A 21,055-nucleotide genomic window follows, 5' to 3' on the forward strand; every position below is an offset into this window, starting at 1 on the left:
TAGGTCGCTGGCACAGGCTGCTGTTGTCGCTGATAATTATTCACATACTGAACAGATTCGTTGACAAGAGAACACTAATCCGTAGCATGAGAACTTGCACAAAGCTCACAAACCATAGCTATTTGATTAACTCCATACGTAGCCAAAGAATCAACCTTCATTGATAGCGCTTGGAGCTGGGCTGCAATAGCGGTGGCTGCATCAACTTCCAGAATACCTGCTACCTTGCCTGATGCCATCCTCTGAGTTGGGTTTTGATGCTCATTTGCAGCCATCGTCTCAATAAGATTGTACGCCTCAGTATAGCTTTTAGCCCATAAGGCGCCTCCAGCTGCTGCATCGAGCATGGGCCGAGATTGAGCCCCCAAACCATTATAAAAACCAGTGATTACCATCCAATCCGGCATTTCATGATGTGGATATTTTCTCAACATTTCCTTGTAGCGTTCCCAAGCCTCGCACATAGATTCTGTAGGTTGCTGCGCAAACTGAGTAAGAGCACTCCTCATAGCAGCAGTCTTTGCCATTGGATAAAACTTCACCAGAAACTTTTGCGCAAGATCTTGCCACGTAGTGATTGACCCAGCTGGTTCAGAATGTAACCAGTCTTTAGCCTTATCCCTCAGTGAGAATGGAAAAAGTCTCAACTTGATAGCCTCATCAGTCACGCCATTATACTTAAAAGTGTTGCAGATCTCGACAAAATTCCTTATGTGCATGTTGGGGTCTTCAGTTGCCGCTCCTCCAAAAGAAACAGAATTCTGCACCATCTGAATAGTGCCCGGCTTGATTTCAAAGGTGTTAGCTTGAATAGCCGGATGAAGGATGCTTGACTGAATGTCATCAATTTTAGGCCGAGAAAAATCCATAAGAGCTGGATCAGCTTGAATAATATGATCTCCCATGTTTACTGGTTCTTTCTGCTCAGTTCCTGAATCCGAATCCTCAAAATCTAACTTCTCCGGTGTATCAAGAACTTCGTCTTTCTCCTCAGCTGTATCTAAGGTCCTCTTGCGAGCACGAGAACGAGTTTGCATAAACGTTTGCTAAAGTACCTGAAACACAACCGAAAAGAGTAATTAACTACTACGTCCTAATCACTGAGTCCTAATGACCAATGATGGTAAGTACATAAACTAAACAAATACGCCGAGTCCCCGGCAGCGGCGCCAAAAACTTGTTAGGGCGAAATCACGCACTAATATTCACGCAAGTATACGCGTTCGCAAGTAATATAGAATACTTTCTAGTTCGTTCCCTCAGAGACTCAGACTAATTTATTGTCTAATTTAACTCACTCACCAATGTATGATTACTTCTCAATGTTAAGATAATAACACTTAAAATTGTTGATTAAATATTAACTATAATTAACTACTTAATTAACCACTTAACTAACACTTCAATTTATCAATAATAAAACACTCATGAGATCACAACTTCATTATTACTTCCTTCTATAGCCATAGTTATTACCTTTAGCATGTGACAGTGATGATATTAATCGAATAACACAAAACTGATAAAAGCCAACTTTCATTGTACTAATACCATTCTACCAAACATCCACAATTAAGATAGAAATTGAATAGTCATCAATTATGTTGAGTTCCTATATGTCTACAGAAATTGACAACACAACGATTTAAGCACAAGTTATTCCTTTTGATTACATAGGGCAAATAAAACTGTTAGAGTTACCCACTAATCATGCACAACGTACATGAACCTATGCTAGCATGGCAAGTTCTAAATCTCAAGATCCACCGTCGCTTCACAAGAGATTAACACCCTATCTTATATGTTCGCGACGCACATAAGACGAATACGCACAACCAATACTAGATATCATGCAATCATCACACACTAAAGTATTAAACAATTAACTAAAGAATTCCATAGTAAATCCGTTGCAACCCCATGATCACGATTAGCCCATAATAGAACTTATCGCCATCATGGGTTCATATGAAATCATGATAAACGAACACAAGAAAATAACAACTAAACTAATTATATTAAAACAGAGTACGTCACAAGAGTAAATAAGTCAAAGCAAGAAAACTAGCATCCAACGTTACAACGAAACAAGAATCACAAGAATATATGCTTCCCCTTCGTTGCTGTGCTAAATCGGTCTTCTTCCTTATCTCCTTCGCTTCTTGCAAAACACAATCTAAAACATAATCCCCTCTTAATACTCTGTAAAAAATGTCTCAAATCTACTTATATAATAGTCCCATAAAACTCAGATTACATAGAAGTTGGAAGCCAAACAGAAGTAGAAGTCTAAAACAATATATTATTTTCCCCGACCCTGCGCGGCCGCTCAGTATTTCTGCGCGGGCGCGCAAGGCTGCTGCGCGGCCGCTCAGCATTGCTGCGCGGGCGCGCAGGACCCTACTGGAAAATTTCCAGGTTTGCTCCGTTTCTTCGCCGTAATCTGCCCGTTCTTTTCCTCTCGCAATGGTGAACACATGCCAAGGCTTATTCTTGATGATTCCTCCTCTGAAATGCAACTAATACCCTGAAATGCATAAACACTAGAAAAACGCATCAAATACACAAAATACTTGATTTCAAGACACCAATTTAAGCCATTTTAAGACGTTCTAAGTGGTATAAAATGCCACTTATCAAAATGGCGATGTCTAATGTCCTTTTTCTAGTAGTGAAGGATCCATACATCAGAGTGATGTTTGTGCTCATCAACAACTAGAGCAATATCTTCTTCAGAATTTGTATCGGCTACAGCAGCAGTACCTATCAATTCATCGTGTTGCTTCTTTTTCTTGGGACAATCATATTTCCAGTGTCCCTTCTCTTTACAGTACTTATAGAAATCATTAGTTTTCGGACCCTTATGAGCTGGTTTCTTGATGAATTTATTCTTCCCCGACTTTCCCAATCTGTTAATCTCGCTGGCTACCAACCCAATAGCTTGATTATCTGTATCAGCCCCTTACGGCGTAACTCTCTAGAATGAAGAGCAGATTTGACCTCCTCTGAAGAAATATTATCTTTACCAACAATAAAAGATTGCATAAAATTCTCATATGATAAAGATAAAGAAACTAAAAAAATTAAAGAAACATCCTCATCTTCAAGTTTAACATCCAAATTACGAAATTCTAATAAGATTGTGTTTAACTTATTTAAGTGATCTCGAAGAGACATACCTTCTTGTATTTGCAGATGAAACAGACGTTCTTCCAAATTACGAAATTCTAATAAGATTGTATTTGCAGCGGGTTGTCTTTCGTCGGACTTATATATACCCCTATTTTGCTGGGCGCGGAAGTAGGGGTTGTTGCACAGCTTAAGAAAGCAACTTATTTATTAAAAATTTTGTCATGTACAGACTTTTAAGCTTCAACGATAAACCAGGCGTGATATCCTCCTCTGCGATTTCTGTAAAAATATCATCAACATGACACAACAAAATTTTTGAATGTGCCTTTCCTTCTGGACTGGCCATCTCAGCGCTTTCAGAATATTTCGATTTCTTGTTCAACGGCGCCCAGAGCCCCTGGTGCTTTAACAAGGCACACATCTTGATTTGCCATTGTTAGATCCGATATGACGTAATAATATGGTAGAAGGGAGGGGGTTTAAATAGCTTATCACCAATTTAAAATTAAATTGCCCGTTTTAAATTTCTTCTTTAAGGATAGTTTAACGAAAGTAAGTAACTTATGACCGTTCGAGATCAATCAACCACCGAAGAAAAGCTACAGAGTTATTATAATTTCTTCGTTTTAAGATATTGATTTTAACCCTCCCCTCCGAGAAGAATGATGCAGACTTTTCGCAGAGGCTAAAAAATTAAAACTGATGCATTTTTCAATTGCGACTTTTCTCTATTTAAATTGTAGAAATAAATATTTGTCATAGTGAAGAAAATGTCAAATTATCAAGAGATTTAATGTTAATAGTTTGAAAGATTTAATGGTGGGCGGAAGGATGAAGATAATTTCGAGTATTGAGGAGAGACTAGAAGAAGTCCAAAGCTATGTTGATGTGGATGTGGTAAAAAAGAGTGAATACTGAACAAAATGGTTGTGTGGTGGATTAAATCATTTTTTTAGTTTTTCTTACGTATAATTGTTAAAATTTCTATCCATCGATTATCATTTTAATTATTTTTTATAAATAGACTTTCTTAGTTATTAATTTATTTTTTTAAAAAAAATTCCTATATATCAATTTTTATATTTTCTACATTATTAAAAAAACTAATTTCCATATTAATTACATAACTCAAAAATTGTGGACCCCATTTTTAACTTTGAGCCGAGGTCCCTTCCCCTGTGGACTACCCTCCGACCCTGCCTGAAAATGAGCCTTTATATATATAGGGGAGACTGCTACAGAGTTTCAACATCCCCCTAACTAGAAAGACCAATGGAGCTGCATAAACTCTGAAACTTCTAGCTGCAAGCTCGATTTAAATGTCAATAGACATGCATTGGCTACTGGAGATTAAATCCTGCAACTTTGGCAAACTAAAACTTCAAATCCGGGCTAGTGATGCTTTCTACTTTCTAGTTATGGAGTTAATAAGTTTAATCAATATATTCATGTTATCTTTAATGCACCGCTAGTCCTTAAAAGCTACACACAGCCTGTTATCATGTTCTTTCTGTATGCTCCCTCATTTGCCAAACGATCTGCCACAATATTTAAACACCTGTCAATGTGCACTAGTCTAATATTCACATTATTAACTAGACAGCAAGAATAAGAGAAGATGACTATATGGGCCTGTCTATTCTCTCATTTACTTATCTTATCCAATACATAATTGAAAGCCTCCAAGTCTGTATCATACGGACTTCATCCTTGTTCCAAAAACCATCAATGAGCCCTGAGATAGATGACATGACAAACTAAAGAGAAATGATTTTATTTCCTGAGGGGCTATATTTCGTAACACAATTCTTGTCCCATAGATGTTAAATTTTGAGCCAGACACTAGTTGAATGCTCTATACTTGACACTTAGTTCCAGAGTCCTTTTCTTGATTTAAGGATAGCCATACCATCCAAAGCGTAGCTGCAATGCAAATGTCCCCTCTAACTTTGAAATCTTTTTGTCTAAGGTCTTCGAAAATGGTTTGCAAACTGAAAAAATCGTAGTTTTTCAGTTTTATATTAATCCACCATGCATATATCCTCCACGCCAGTCTTGCAGGCGGGCATTGCCATAACAAATTAAAAGAGACCTCAATCTCACAGCACACGACTTAATAGTTTTTGGTATAAGAGACACCTCTGTTGAAGAGTAACATGTAAGTTGGCAGACTATTTTGTGCCGTTTTCCAGAGGAAAAAATTTGATCCTTGGAGTTGGAGGCACCTTTAGCTTGATATTACAAGGATCTTGAGGAAACACTCCTGACAGTAGGTTTACATAGTATTGGCCATTAGGCCATACTGAATGTGGCTGGCTTGAGAAAGTCCCCAAGTCAAAATATCTCTACCTGGTTGAAGATTCACTGTATCATTTATCAAATGAAGGTCTGTCCTTTGGGTATTATTGAGATTCTTTGACCATAAAAGAAGATCTCTGCAAGGTTCTGTAGTCCATTTTGACATGAATTGCTTGACAGAACATAATCTTAACTCGGAAAGTGAGGAGAGATTAGTGAACCTTAAAGATAAAATACCAGAATCAGTCTAATTATGTAGCCAAAATTCCACTCAACTTCCGTCATTCATTTGCCATTTAAATTGATCCGTGTATGAACCATTTGAGAAGTTAGCTTGTACTTCCTTTAAACTATGCGCAACATGACTAAATTTTACATTACCATTATGTGTAGGCGGGAGTGTTAAATTTTACAGCTTCTTCTTTTCTATAATGAGCTTCCACTTCCATTTTGTTAGGGCTGCCATATTCCTATAAGGTCCATCAATCCCAGGCCCCCATTTGTTTAAGAAGCACCAATGTATTCCAATATATGAAGTGCATTTTTCTGGAGGAACATCCGTTCTCATTGATTTCGTTCCAGAAAAAACCTCTCTTCATGTTTCTTTTAGGAATAGTACTGTTCCGTCCGCAAATTGTATGTGAGAATAGAAGGGCATCTCCTTAACTTAACACCCTTTATGATCCCTAAGTCTTCAGCTTTTACCAATAAAAGATGAAGTACTTGAGCCACAATATCACACAACAAAGGAGGGATTGGGTATCCTTGCCTCAAACCTTGTTGACAACTGTATTCTCACGTTGGACTTCCACTGATCAGGACTGAAAAAGCCTGGATGAGCTTAAAATAGAATTAAGTCAGCCAATCCATTTTGTTGAGAACCCAAAATTTACTGACAACTTCAAACAAAAAGCTCCATCTTACAGAGTCAAATGCCTTAGCAAAGTCTAGATTGAGGATGACACTATGTGATTTCCTATTTAGGATGTTATGAACCACCTCTGAGGCTATCAGCATGCTCTCACTATTGTTTCTGCTCTTTGTAAACACTGATTGAACCTCTGAAACAATCTTATCCATAACTAACTCTTTGTGCATCACATAAACATGCCACAGTTCCTTGACATAAGAAAAAGTGGCTGTTGTTTATATTAGCTGACTCTTGCCCATTTTTTTAAAAGATAAATTCGGAAAAAAAAAATTGATGGATCATGCATTCCAAAAATTTGACAGATCCATTCAAAAATATACCTAACATCTTAATTTACATAATTCCTATTTTACAGATCACCTAAATATTGTAGATTTGTATTATTCTAAACTCAAACTATTTTACATTACATATTTCTTGAAACCATTCTGCATTACATTTCATCATTCAACATGTTTTAAACTAGGCAGATTAACAATCTACGTTCATATGCAATATCGACTGCATTTACTCGACAATTTTGGAGCAGTTATTTTAGACACTGCACATACATATTCGCCTACATCCCATTTATATGTGCAACTTTACACCTTACTGTTTAACTTATATTACTAATACATCCGAAATTCTGATAATAAGAAGTATAGTTACGTCCAAGTTTAACTGTTATTTTCCTTTCCCACAAATTTTTAAGAGTCAATGAGTAAAAGATCAAGGGCTTCACCAGCCTGCAGCTTTGTTGAGAGTCGAAGCTTTCTGTAATCTTGAAAAGTAAAAGGCGCATATAAACGACGATGTGCAGCATCCACTAGTTCTGCTGGAGCTTCCACCGTCTCCTTGGGACCTAGCAGAAATGCAGCAATCGAATACCTTAAATTTGCTTCCTTGCATTGCACTCTATGCTTTACGGTGCGTAATCTTCCATTACTCCAAGCCTTTATCATAACAAAGCATTTACAGAAATTTATCATATACACTCAAAAAATTATTTGGAAGTAGCAAAATATAACTGCAATAACTTTACATAAAGCTTGCACGTAATAGGTAACACGAGTTCACAATCATTTTTCTTTACTCTCATGCTGTTTATATAGAAGAGCCCTGTGGTATCTTACATCAAGTCCAGAAATCCTATGGAACGACATGATCATGACTTTCACATAGTCTTCTCCCACATTCGGAACCAAGTATATTCAAGTAAACCAAGTATGAAGTGTTAGAAAGCAGATGGTGTCATTATTCTAGAAAGCAGATGGTAGTCATTATTCTGTAGCATCATATACTTAGACTCTCTGAATTGTAATATAATAATATATGGACTTGATACACATATAATCTTCATCCAATGTACAGGACTCCATAGCCATAGCACAACATGAAACATTTTCCATACAAAATTACAAATATTAGAAATACTCACATACACATGCCTAAGGAGAGTGGTAATCAGTAAGCAATAAGCAATTGGTTCAAAACAGATAGCATCAAAGCATGATAATTTAACAGCAAAGTGTATAATTCTGAAACATTGTGCATAAAAGAGTCACTCACTGTAGCAACATCTCCAAGATTGACAACAAGACTATTTGGCCAAGGATCCACGGGCACGAAAGCTCCAGACTTGTCCATGACCTCCAGGCCACCAACACCTTCGTCATCCTGAAGTATGGTAAGAAACCCGGAATCGGTGTGTATTTGTACTCCAGAGGACCCAACAGTTTCTTCAGCAAAATTATATTTATTTATCCGAAATTGGAAAGGCCATCCCTCAATTGTAAAATTAGATAATCCCAAACCATCAGCCAAAATCCCACTAATCTCTACAAACAGCTCATGTATTGCTTTGGCATACTTAATAAGTGTCTCTCTGTTATCAAAATTTAAACTCATATCAATCAATAACCATCCAAATTAAAATTAAAATTATTTAATTGAAGAAGTTTACCTTTGGTAAGGAGAAGCATTCAACTGAGAGCAAAAAGCATTAACATCTTCAGGGCAAGACATATAAAGACCAAAAGCCTCATAAAGAGGGTTGGTCTGAGAAGGTGCCATGTACCCACTTCCGGCAATGACGTCAGAATTACGGCGTTTAATTTCCGGTGGAAGATCAAAAAGTGACTTGACAACAGATTTCATTTCAGACATGAGAGAGTCAGAAAGAATCTTCTGATGGTTGACTAATCTAAAACAGCCCCACTCTTGACACACTTGCACGAGTTTCGATGTCTGTGCTGGAAAATCTTGGAGATCGATCACTGGGATAGTGCAGATTTTACTTGCCATTTTGATCAGTTTGGTTGATGAATAACACCAAGACTTAGGTTTATAAAATTTGATTGATTATAATAGGCTGCAGTGCACTGCAGTTGGTTTTAATATGTACAAACAAACTTATTGTCACGGCCGGTTTTGTAACCTTCTTTTTTGGCAATTTGTTATTTTTAAGGGTTACAAGAAATAAGGCAATACCATCGTCCCCAAACCTACTACAGCTTGCGAAATACACATTTCCCACACGACTTTCTTTCAATTTTTGTCCTTTTTTAAAATTTTCTATTTAGCACAACTTAAGCACCCATCTCCTTGCGAAAGGTCAAGAGTTCGACTCAATACTCTATTGTTCCAAAACAAACTTTATTATTCAGCATCGCATTTTGTTGCAACACTTACTCTCATAAACTAAAATTGAGACAACTTACAGTTGTGAAGTGGAATATAATTTGTATAAGATCTTGTTGGAGTCTTATTCAGACAAGTAATAATTTAGAATAGTTGGTTATCTAACAATATGCAATAAGACAACAGTAGTACAGTTCCTCGACAATATTAAAAACAGTAATCATGGGCAAACAACCACAACTTCACCCCCTCCCCGCGCATTTGTAGTTAGACCGTGCACTTTTAGTAGTTATTGGTGAAGAAGAAGTATACTTTCCTCCAAGTATTACTTGGTTTTCCTTCTCACCCATTTATTTAAGGATCAATGAGTAAAAGATTGAGGGCTTCACCATCGTTCAGCTTTGTTGAAAATCGAAGGTTTCGGTAATCTTCGAAAGTGAAAGGTGCATACAAACGGGGATGTGCATCGTCAACTAGTTCTGGTGGAGCTTCCACTATCTGGTTACTAGGCCCCAGAAATGCAGCAATAGAATACCTTGAACTTCCTTCCTTGCATTGCACTCGATGCTTTACAGTGCGCAATCTTCCATTACTCCAAGCCTTGTAGCAACAACAAACAATAAAATTTTGTTAGTTTGCACTTCAAATGTAATCAGAAAATACCCCAAGCCTTCATATGTAACATTTATGCATAACTATTGTCTAGCTCACCTTAGCAACATCTCCAAGATTGACAACAAGAGCACCGGGCCAAGGATCAATGGGAATGAAAGCTCCAGACTTGTCCATGACCTCCAGCCCACTAACACCTTCATCATCTTGAACTATGGCAAGGAACCCTGAATCAGTATGTATTTTAAACCCCGAGGATCCGATTGTTTCTTTAGCAAAATTAAATTGGTTTATCCTAAACAGGCAAGGCCATCCCTCTATTGTAAAACCAGATATCCCCAATGCATCAGCTAATTTTCCACTTATCTCCACAAGTAACTCATGTACTGCTTTAGTATACTTATTTATCGTCTCCCTGTAAAATAAATAACCTTTGTAATCAATAATCACCTCAACTTGATGTAAATTCAACAGTAATAAAAGTTTGTACACTTCATCTCAATTTTATACAAATTCAACATAGGAACTTCAACAATCATAAAAGTAGCACACCTCATTACTTCAGAATTAAGCTACTGAGTTCCACACATTATGAAAAAACGATAATTACTTCTTTGTGTGTGTGAGAGAGAGAGAGAGGGAGAGAGATGTCATACAACTTATCCAGCCTTGATGGTCTAACCTATGTATCAGACAAATCACAAACGACTAACACTGCTCCAAATGAATAATTTGATCTTATATGAATACATATTCTCTGGAAGCGTATTCAGCGCGTATTCAGTGCCTTCAAAAGCCATGTACACATTCTTCGTTGCAAAAAGTAAGTTCTGTGAACTTTTTATCCACATGCCTCTCTAGCTTATACAGGTATGTTCTAATTTTTATGTGTGTAGAAGACTAAATAATTATAAACTTCTATCATAAAAATAATAGGGGCCACTTCAAAATTAAGCTAATGAGCCAAAAACACTTAAAATGATACCTTTGACTGGGAGATACATTCAACTGAGAGCAAAAAAAATTAACATCTTCAGGGCAAGACATATAAAGACCAAATGCTTCATACAGAGGGTTGGCTAGAGAAGGTGTTATGTACCAACTTCCATGTATGATGCCAGTATTACGACATTTAATTTCCGGTGGAAAATCTTGAAGTGACTGCACTACAGACTTCATGTCTGACATGAGAGTGACAGAGAGGATATTGTGATGGTTGACTAGTCTGAAACATCCCCATTCTTCACCTGCTTGCACAAGTTTAGATGATTGCGCTGGAAAATCTTCAAGGTCTATTACAGGGATACTGCACTTAATCGCCATTAGTTTTCTTGTTTCAGCCACTTTGTCGTCAAAAGGTTGAGAAGAAATGCGCCTTATTACCTATTAATCTGTTTTTGGTTTGATTCTTACATGCATTCAGAGGCGGCTATCAATTTCTGCACTCACTAACAAGAATATCTGCACCAGCAAGGAGGGCCTCCAGGCTAAGCATATACAAAAATAATAACTATAACTGAATTATTATTACTAGTGGCCTTTCAATCAAGCTGCTATTCTAGATTGGTGGGCTACTTTAAACAAGTGGAGTAATGCATTTGGTGATTTAAATACATGAATATCACATAAAAATACCATATAAAAAAAAATGACAATTATTCGTAATTTCATTGTTAATTAGTATTATATACAAAGCTACGAAAATGGAATAATACAAACAATCGAATAGCTCAACATCAATAATCAAAGATTAGACGCAGGTGCAGTGCATCAACCATTCAGTTAAAGTATCAAGCAGACTACACTAAGTCCCACCCTAACATCTCAGCTCAGGGAAACCACCGCGTTCTCACCCTCTTCCAGTCTACTACCATCACCAGTAAGCAACATTGCATCCATTCAACACCTTTCATTTAGATTACTCATTTTTAAATTTAGACTTCTATGCATGTCTTTTATTTTCTGATGGAATATTATATTAGACAGAGTTAGTGCCGGCGATTTCATTGTTGGTAGATTGATTCATTTTCCAAAAGAGATTACTAAATTCTACATGGCATATAGCTTTTCAATTGATTTCCATACATGATGACCAGTTGAATTTGGTTTGTAGATGATCCGGAAAATAGCAGGAGAACTCATGAGAGTATGACATGATCTGTTTGTTGCCAAATGGAGTTATTGAGTGGAGGGTATCCATCTATGTGAGAGGTCAGGTTAAATCTGCCAATTATAATTTTCCGGTGTTCTTTCCATGTTTTGAATTATGGGTTATCCAGTTCAAGGATTGTTTTGTAAATTTTTACATAACGTGACAGAAGAAAGAAACTAGGAAAAGAAGTAAGGAGTATCGAAGTTTTGTTTTAGTCAGTATGGAAGCCGAAAGAGAGGGAGTACAGGGCATTATAATTTGGTTGAAGAAAAATATGGAGAACAGCTAAACAATTCTGCACAGGCAGAAAAAAAAAGTAACTACAGAGAAAAGAATTAGGCAGAGGGATGAGGACCCAAATCACCATGTAAAAATATAATACACTGATACTGTGTATTGTGTCGATATGTTTTGTATATTAAATGTGAAATATACAAAACATATATTCTAATATACTCATTGTTAAAGATGCCAGACTTGCTTTGGTTTCTCCAGGAATATACATCCACCAGAAGCACTGGTAGAAATGACACTTATGTGAAGATTCTATGCTGTGGACTTAACTAAGAGTCCTAAATCCTATGGCTTTAGTTTGAGATCAAATGATACTAAAGCAAGACAACTGCTGCCAAACTTGTGTTCAATAGAATATCGCACAAACATATACTAAGATGACAACCATGGCAATCTAAGATGTTTCATGACCAGTTGACCTTATGAATGAAACAGTTTATTTCAGGCAGCAAGACTTCCACAGACTAAAGTGTATATTATGATGACAATGCTGGTTCAAATTCAAACTTGGTCGGAGCTGAACTGAAATTACAAAAAAAAACTGCTAAATCTTCTAAAAACTCCGGAACCACGGGTGGCTCCTCCAACCCTATTACTTAAGGAACCGGACATAATATCTTACGTCTGGTTCCCTCCCCATACGTGGAATCGCTACTGGAGGTACCAAAACCCGAACTCTGTCCGGGTTTATACATAGTTTAGTAATAAAAGAGGAGTCAAGAAGCTCAGCATCTTTGCCAAGAGCTGAGATAATAAATGTATCACCAGTTGGGGACAATGGGGGGCTTTGTGTTTGTGATAATGCCTGTGAGAAGGATGAGATACCCGTTCTTGAGGTGAAAGCTATTGCTGAGAATTGGTCTAATGGGGTTTTAGATTGAGATGATAGAAAGGAGGGTTTGATGGGTGCAGGGGTGGGCTCTATTATGACTGCGGGACACCATAATGGGGTCCACCCTCTGTGATGGATGACGGTGGAGAGTCTGGGGGCATAGTTTTGTGGGGTGGTGAAGGCAATTACACGGTGATGCTGGTCGGAGAATTGGTTTGGATTTGGAAGTTGGGGTGGTGGTGGCGGATTTAGATTTTGCATTTTTTTGTATTTTAGGAAAACAAAATTACACTGTATACTCTAGGTTCAAAATTTTATTTACTATCTTTTAAATTTTTTTATTGTAACTCAATAAGTTTGACATACTCAAACTATTCCAGCAGAGAATTGAGAAAAACTACAACAATCACAAAAAAAAAAACAAATCTAAGTAATAACTAATAATTTGTTAAAAAACAAACTAACACTAGTCTTTTTTTTCTTTTTGTGTTATGGATCAAAAACTAAGATATACTAATTGATGTGTTATTACTAGGAAACGTGAGTTTCGAGACTCGATTTGACTGCTCTTGTGTTTCGTGACTCGATCTGCTTTACAAGATGCCTACGTACCTTGCTGTATGTCAAGGATCAAGTCAAAAAACGTAGTTCTGATTTGTGGGGTGAGGCCTCTTATATAGATATTTGGAGTCCTTAAATTGGACTTGATTAAGGAGACTTGAAGGGCAAGTCTCAGAGTTATAACGGACTTTGGAGTTCTAAAAAGTAGGAAGTTGATTCCTTGTTCAATTAGATCCCTTGAAAACTGATCTACAAGGATTCATGTCCCTATTAGGACTCATATTGACAGTTGTTTTCTCCCTTATTTAATTAATTATGAAATTAATTAATATTCAGGGTTGTGGGTTTTCTTTGTTCCATCAAGCTTGATCTGGTCCATCAGGCCTGATCAATGTGTTAACTTTTTTGGTCCGAATGTCATACATCTTCTTATTGGGTCTTGTAGCACAAATCATGTGTAATTAATGCAATATTAATTACGTAATCATGATTTATTTATTCCCTGTCATTTGCCCCCCAACTCTTGGGAAATTATCAATAAGATTTTGCAAGAGTTAAGTCCATTGTTTCCCTTACAGAGTATTGTTTTTGCGTAAAGTGTTGAGCGACCTACACATTTACAACGATTTGCCTTTGTACATGACTCCAGGGATTATTTCCTAATTTCCTGGAATTTTCCCTTTATTTTCTGGAATTTCCAGTAATTTTTCATAATTTCTGGACATTATTCCTTATTTTTTGAGGAATTTTCCTTAATTTTCAGGAATTCTCCCTTAATTCTTGGAATTTTCCATAATTTTTTAGGGAATTTTCCCTTAATTTCTAGGAATCTTCCTTAATTTTCAGGAATTTATCCTCAATTTCAGGATTTATTCTTAATTTTCCAAAAATATTCATAATTTTCAGAAAATTTTCAAGAATTTTCCTTAATTTTTGAATTTTTCTTTCTCTTTTTATTCTTTTCCTTTTCTTTCTTCCTTTTCTCTTTTTTTTTATAACTGGTTCGACCTGGAACCTTGTTCGACCAGAATCCTGGTCGAATTACCCTCCTGGGTGCCCTGGTCGAAGCTCTTTCGAGCAAAATCAGTTCGAGCCGGAATCCTAGTCAAATTTCGGCCAGCATTTTTACCCCATCATTTTTTTTTATTTTTTTAATACCTTTTTCGACTAGGATTTTTCTCTTTCGGTCATGATCCATTTTTTGACCGAATTAAACCCTCTTTTTGTCAACGTCGAAGCTCTTTTGACCTCTTACATTTCGACCAGGAATTAAATTGAGATTCTGTTCGAATTGGGCCTATTTTTGGTCGATTTAACCCTCATTCAAGCCCTGGTCGAAGGCATTTTCGACCTCATCCTTTCGACTAAAAAATTAATTAGAATTCTGATCGAATGGGATCAGGATTTTTATATGTTTTTTTCTTTTGGGCCATCCCTTAACTGGACTTTTTATTATTTCAAGGCCCAATAAGACTGGGTTCTATATTTTCTAACTTGGGCCCCTGGTTTTTCCTGACTTTTGAAGATAATATCAATATATTTTCTTCCAAGTTTTGGACCCTAATACAGGGCTTTGATTTGAATATTTGGGCCCTTATCTGGGCTTAATTTATTCCCAGGCCCAATAAGATTTTGGCTGGGCCTCCATTCTTAAGCCCAATTTCCAGATTTATCTAGAATTTCTAGGGTTCTTTCTGGATTCTTCCAGAATTTTTAAAAATATCTATTTAACTTAAATTTTATTTCTGGATTCTTCCAGAATATTATTTTCTTGGGCCCAAATGGGCTTTTCTAGGCCCAACTAGCCCTTTTTTGTGCCTATATAAGAGTAGCGGGGGGGGGTATGATTCTCCACACTTCTCATTCCACTCCTCATTTCCTCTCAAAACATTCTCTACTCTCCTCTCTCCAGCCTTCAAAACTCCTCCCTCTCTAGGGATTTTCCGGCCTTCTTTCAAGTTTTCAAGTCTTCCTTACTCTCCATTAATGGCAAACAAAGGTGCTGAGAGAGTGGCCACGATTACCTCGGCTTCGAAACGAGGTAAGGATGTCGAAATCTACTCTTCTTACATATCTTTGTTAGATATGATTAATACTAGGGTGGGACGAATATCCTTCAACTGCACATCTTGACTCTTTCAATCACTATAACACATGGCACAATATAGATTACGATAAGTTAAACAGACGTTATAATGTTCGTCCTCCCCTTAGGCTAGTTCCAGTTTCTGGTGGCGACCGTACTTTCCACTGGAAACCCGATACTCTTTTTGTTTACACAGATGCCTTTGATACTGGGCTTAGGTTTCTTTTTCATCCCTTCATTCCTCAACTCCTAGCTGATTTGCAAATTAACCCCTGTTAGCTTCCTCCAAACGCCTGGAGGAACATTTTATGTTTCATGATTTGTTGTCTTAGGGGAGGTTTTCCCTTATCTGCAGCTGTTTTTAGGAAGATTTTCCAATGTTATAACAGTTCTTCGAGTATTTGTGGTTGGGTCTACATTAAATAAAGGCCCAAATGTAAGCACATTTTTAACAGCGCCTCCATTCCCGACAATAACCAAAATTGGAGGAATCGTTTTGTCGGGTTAAGGTGGGAGAATGGTGACTAGGGCACCCTCCTCAGATCTTCCTTCGGGAAGGTTAGTGATGGTAGCCTCAAATCCATTCACCTAACCCCCGAGGAAACTATCATTTATGATGAGCTTACTCGAGATGATGGTGTCACTATCAGCTGGACTATTTTAGAGGAGTCCTCCCTCATCCACGTGGGGCTATCCTCTATTTCTCAACAGGGTATTTTTCTTCCCTTCTCGTTTTTACTTTCTTTCATGCATTATTGACACCACTTATTTTGTTTTTTCTCTTGTTTTGCAGCTGCTAAGAAAATCAACGAGGATAATGTGCCTCTTGTTGAGGAGACTGCAAGGATGAAGAAGGCTCGTCTTGCGGGTCTGGATACTTGAGGAAAGGTTACGGAGTCTAGCTTCCTACGGAAGCACAAGGAGCCCATGGTGGAGGTTCCAGCTGAGGGAGCTGAAGCTCACAGTGCCCCTATCACTGCTGTTGCTCCTGTCTCTGTTGCTACGGGCGCCTTTCAGCCTCTTTGGGGATTCCGCCGAGGGGATACCGTGGTTGGATCCACGAAGCACGCCAGGGATTGGTCTTACCATGGCGTAACCCCCAAGGACTTCACCAATGTGGTAGCTACTCCCGACTTGGAGAGAATAAAGCTCATGGGAGCTCAGTCCCGGCCTCGGTATGACCATTCCTTGAAATTTTTCTTTCTTTTTACTTGTAATATCCGGGATATATCGTGTAATTATTTTTGCTAATAAATAATTATTATATGTGTTCAGTATCTATTCTGTGAATTATTTGTTAAGTGTTAAATGTGTTTGGATATTTAAAAATAATATTAATTGAGTATTTTAATTTTTATATGTCCAAAATAAAATATAGATAATTGTCATATCTTCCTAATTATTTTTATAATGATTTATGATTTTATGGAAATTATATGGATTTTATAAAATCTTTTTCCGAGTCTTTAAAAACTATTTTATACAATCGGGAACCAACCAACGTCATCCGCTTTTACGTTTTTATAACCCGAAACTCTTCCGAGAACTCCTTCCTAACCTAATTGCAATATTCCGAGCATTTTCCATGTTTCGACTTTTTCGATCCGGCGTACGGTTTGTCATGCGCAGGTCCCGGCGCAACATTTTCGATACATTATTCATTTCGGTAAATCAATAAAACTCGTATTTTCGATAAACGGGACCTTTTTATTAAATTATCACAATTATCACCTCGTAATACGTCTAACCAGGCGCTGAGACCAAGACTGCAGTACAAATTGTACTGATTTGGATAATTACCCTGAAAACCGGTACCGTTTGGATCGTTTTTATAAATAAACGTACCATTTTATATCCGGAATGATCCAACGTGATACTAATTTTCCTTAATTATAAATAGCCTTTACCATATTTTATTCCGTATCAAAAATCATTTGCAGTCAGTAATTATAAAATTTTCCAGAGAAAATTCATATATTCATAAACCTTTCTGAAAATCAAAACTACAATCGGAGGTGTTACCGGAGTCCGTTTGGAAAGCTCGAGTACTCAAAACGAAGGTCTTGAGGTGTACTATCAGATTATGTGAACCATATACCTGCAGAAATCAAGGTTTATTTTCTGGAAATTTGTTTATTTTCGAATTATTTTTATTAAAAATATGAATTTTTGTACGGATGATTGTTGAATGATTTGATGGTTGCATGTTGTAGAGCTTGTTTTCCTGATGATTTTCATATGTCATATGTCTGATTCGGAGTTCAATAACATGTTCAAAATTGAGTTTAATCTTCGAATTTTAAAATTAGGGTTTATAACCCGTATGAATGTTTTCAATTGAAATTTAGGGCTTTTTGATTTAGGAGTTATTAGCTATTGATTTATAGTGGGTTGTGTTCCTTATAAAATTTGTAATCGATTAATATATAGCTCGTTAACAGAGGATGTCTGAAACCGACGATGTTCTTGGCCATTTTCCGGCCAGTACATGGATGATTGATGTGTTTTGGTTGCATGAATAGGTTCCTGGTGTTGTGTAGAGTATATCTGGAGCAGATGGTAAGGTGAGGGTGCCGGAATTGTATTCTCCGGCCATCCCTGTGTTTTCCGGCGACTGGAACTGTAAAATTACAGTTTAGTATCTCAATTATTGGGGACGATGAAGTTCAGTCCCTAAACTTTCCAGAGTTTGCAAATTTAGGATTCCTGTTTTAAAAACATTCAAAAATCATATTTTCTATTTATTTTAATTATGAAAATTCATTTTTAATTTCTGAAAATTTTAAAAATTATTATTTTAATTCCAAAAATTATTTTTAATTCAAAAATAAATCTGAATTAATTAGTTTATTAATTTCAGTTAATATTTAATTGATTAATTGATCAATTAATTCGAAAATTAATTGATTAATTGATTTAATTAATTATTAATTGATTTTATTTAATTATTTAATTAGATTTAATTATTTAAAAATGATTTAAAAATTCTGAAAAATAGTTTCGAGCTTTAAAATATTATTTTAAATTGTTTTCAAGGCTCGATAGTTATTATAAAATTGCTTTGAAGCCAGATTTGGCCAGTCGAACCCTGTTTATTACTCCGAAATTGATCCAACGACCCGTTTTAATTCCGAAAAATGTTTTAAAAATCATTTTAAATACCCAAAAGACTGTTTATGACCCGAGACTTCTTTATAAATGATATATCATTGATTATTTGACGTGTTATGTGCTATCTGTGACTTGTTGGTTAACTGTCGGTCTATATATTCGATGTTCACTTGTTTATAGTATAACATTCAATCCGTTAATCGGATTTAGGTAAAACGAAGGTGTTATGGATTAAAACTAATATATATAATTGATATATCTAATAATAAGGAACGTGAGCTTCAAGGCTCGATTTTGACTGCTCTTGTGTTTCATGACTCAATCTGCCTTAACAAGATGCCTACGTACCTTGTTGACTGCCAATGATCAAGTCAAAAAACGTAGTTCTGATTTGTGGGGTGAGAACCCTTATATAGATGTTGGGAGTCCTTGAATTGGACTTGGTATAGGAGACTTGGTGGTCAAGTCTCTGATTTAGGATAGACTTAGGAGTCCTAAGGAGTAGGAAGCTGATTCCTTATCCCATGAGGTTCATTGGAGGCCAATCTACAAGGATTTATATCCTCACTAGGACTTATCTTAATAGCTGTTTTTATCCCTTATTTATTAATTACGAAATTAATAAATAATCAGGGTTTTTGGGCCTTCTTTGTTCCATCAGGCCTGATCTGGTCCATCAGGCCTGATCGATATATTAACCTTTCTGGTCTGAATGTCATACATCTTCTTATTGGGCTCAGCAGCCCATACCTTGTACAATTAATGCAATATTTAGTTATACAATCAGGATTTATTTATCCCTATCATTTGCCCCCCAACTTTTAGGAAACATTGATTAGGTTTCACAAAAGTTAAGTCTATTCATTCCCTTACAGGGTTTCGTTTTTGCGTAAAGTGTGGAGCGACCTACACATTTACAACGATTTTTCCTTTAATTCAGGAATTATCTTAATTTCCAGGAACTTTTCCCTCATTTTTCTGGATTTTTCCCTCATTTTCTGGATTTTTCCCTAATTTCTGGATTTTCCCCTTATTTTCTGGATTTTTCCCTTAATTTCTGGAATTTCTCCCTCATTTTCTGGATTTTTCCCTTAATTTATGGGATTTATCCTTAATTTTCTGGATTTTTCCCTTAATTTCTGGGATTTATCCTTAATTTCCTGGATTTATTCCTTATTTCTGAAAATATTAGTATTTTTCAGAAAATATTTTAAAGAATTTCCTTCTTTTTCCTTCTTTTTTCTTTTTTTTATACAGATTTCGACCAGGAATCCATTCGACCAGGATCCTGGTCGAATTAACCTTCAGATTTCCCTGGTCGACGACTTCAACTCCTGGTCGAATTTCGGCCAGGATTTTCACCCCCCTCCCTTTTCTTTTTTTTTGTCGGCTAGGAATTTTCTTCCCTTTCGGTCAGGATTCTTGTCTTTTGACCGAATTAACCTTCTTTTATTGCCCAGGTCGACGTAAATTCGGGCAGGGTCCATTCGACCAGGATTTTGCCTTGCTTTCTGGTCGACAGTATTTTCAAGGATAAGATTTTCGATTAGGATCCTGACCTTTTCGGTCAGGAATCAAGATTTTGACCGAATTAACCTCCATAGATAGCCCTGATCGAAACTATTTCGACCTCAAGAATTTCGACCAGAATTTCTATATAATTTCTGGTCGAATAGGGTCAAGTTCTGGCCGAAATATCCCCTTTTCTCAGCCCTGGTCGCAGTCATTTCATCCTCAATTCATTCGACTAGGAATATAATACGAACCCTGATCAAATTGGGTCAGGAATATATATATTTTTTGTAACTCCACATATTTGATTTAGGCCCTAAATTTGGGCTTCATGATTTCTGAACTGGGCCTTCTCCTGGATAGCTGGGCCTTTTTCTAGGCTTGTATTTTGAAAAATATTTAGGCCTCAATCTTGGTCTTTCTAATCAATTTTTGGGCCCTTTTTCTGGGCTTTTACTCTTTTGGGCTGTTTTAACTAGACTTTGGCTCATGGGCCTTTAACCTCAAATATCTGGGCCCTTTTCTGGGCTTGTTTTCTAAGCCCAAATCCCAGATTACTCTAGGATTGTTCTGGATTCTTCCAGAATCTTTTAAAACTCAAGTTTTTTCCTTTGGATTTTCCAGGAATTTTCTGATGCTTCCAGAACCTTCTTATTTTTGGGCCTGAATAGGCTTTGTTAGGCTCAATTTCCTCTTTTTCCTCCTATATATAGGTGGGGGGGAGTGTGCTCTCACTCACACTCTTCATTCTTTACTCTTTCATTTCTCAAACTTTCCAACTTCCTCCTCTCTCAACCTTCCTCCTCTACATTCCAGCCTCCTTCCTTTCAAAATTTCCAGGCTTTTTCCAGCTTTACTAATGGCTGACAAGAGTTCCGAGAGGGCGGCCAAGATAGCCTCGGCTTCAAAACG

The 21,055-nt window shown here is 36.8% G+C and overlaps 2 protein-coding genes, 1 long non-coding RNA gene and 1 other non-coding gene across 5 annotated transcripts; 2 read left to right on the forward strand and 2 right to left on the reverse strand.

Annotated features, from left to right (window-relative positions):
* The first annotated feature begins 405 nt into the window (after positions 1-405).
* LOC141722670 (small nucleolar RNA R71) lies at positions 406-512 on the forward strand. The gene has a single exon (XR_012575676.1). It is a non-coding gene; the product is annotated as a small nucleolar RNA R71 (small nucleolar RNA).
* A 6,205-nt stretch (positions 513-6,717) lies between these two features.
* LOC141720400 (2-oxoglutarate-dependent dioxygenase DAO-like) lies at positions 6,718-8,858 on the reverse strand. The gene is made up of 3 exons (XM_074522790.1): positions 8,307-8,858; positions 7,913-8,228; positions 6,718-7,296 (listed from the first exon to the last, which is right to left on the reverse strand). The coding sequence occupies exons 1-3, from the start codon at positions 8,645-8,647 to the stop codon at positions 7,051-7,053; spliced, it is 903 nt and encodes a 300-aa protein (XP_074378891.1). The 5' UTR covers positions 8,648-8,858; the 3' UTR covers positions 6,718-7,050.
* Positions 8,859-9,064: 206 nt separating this feature from the next.
* On the reverse strand, positions 9,065-11,331 carry LOC141720401 (2-oxoglutarate-dependent dioxygenase DAO-like). 2 transcript variants are annotated; one of them, XM_074522792.1, is made up of 3 exons: positions 10,695-11,331; positions 9,695-10,010; positions 9,065-9,583 (listed from the first exon to the last, which is right to left on the reverse strand). In XM_074522792.1, exons 1-3 carry the CDS (start codon positions 10,916-10,918, stop codon positions 9,338-9,340), a joined length of 786 nt encoding a protein of 261 aa, XP_074378893.1. In that variant the 5' UTR covers positions 10,919-11,331; the 3' UTR covers positions 9,065-9,337. The 2 variants fall into 2 exon arrangements, with proteins under 2 accessions (XP_074378893.1, XP_074378892.1); XM_074522791.1 differs by having other exon boundaries at positions 10,581-11,331.
* LOC141720402 (uncharacterized) lies at positions 11,325-12,434 on the forward strand. The gene is made up of 3 exons (XR_012574303.1): positions 11,325-11,474; positions 11,709-11,806; positions 11,914-12,434. It is a non-coding gene; the product is annotated as an uncharacterized LOC141720402 (long non-coding RNA).
* Positions 12,435-21,055: the final 8,621 nt, after the last annotated feature.

The sequence above is a fragment of the Apium graveolens genome, chromosome 4 (assembly GCF_009905375.1).
Source record: "Apium graveolens cultivar Ventura chromosome 4, ASM990537v1, whole genome shotgun sequence".
In the NCBI taxonomy this organism is placed as follows: Eukaryota; Viridiplantae; Streptophyta; class Magnoliopsida; order Apiales; family Apiaceae; genus Apium; species Apium graveolens.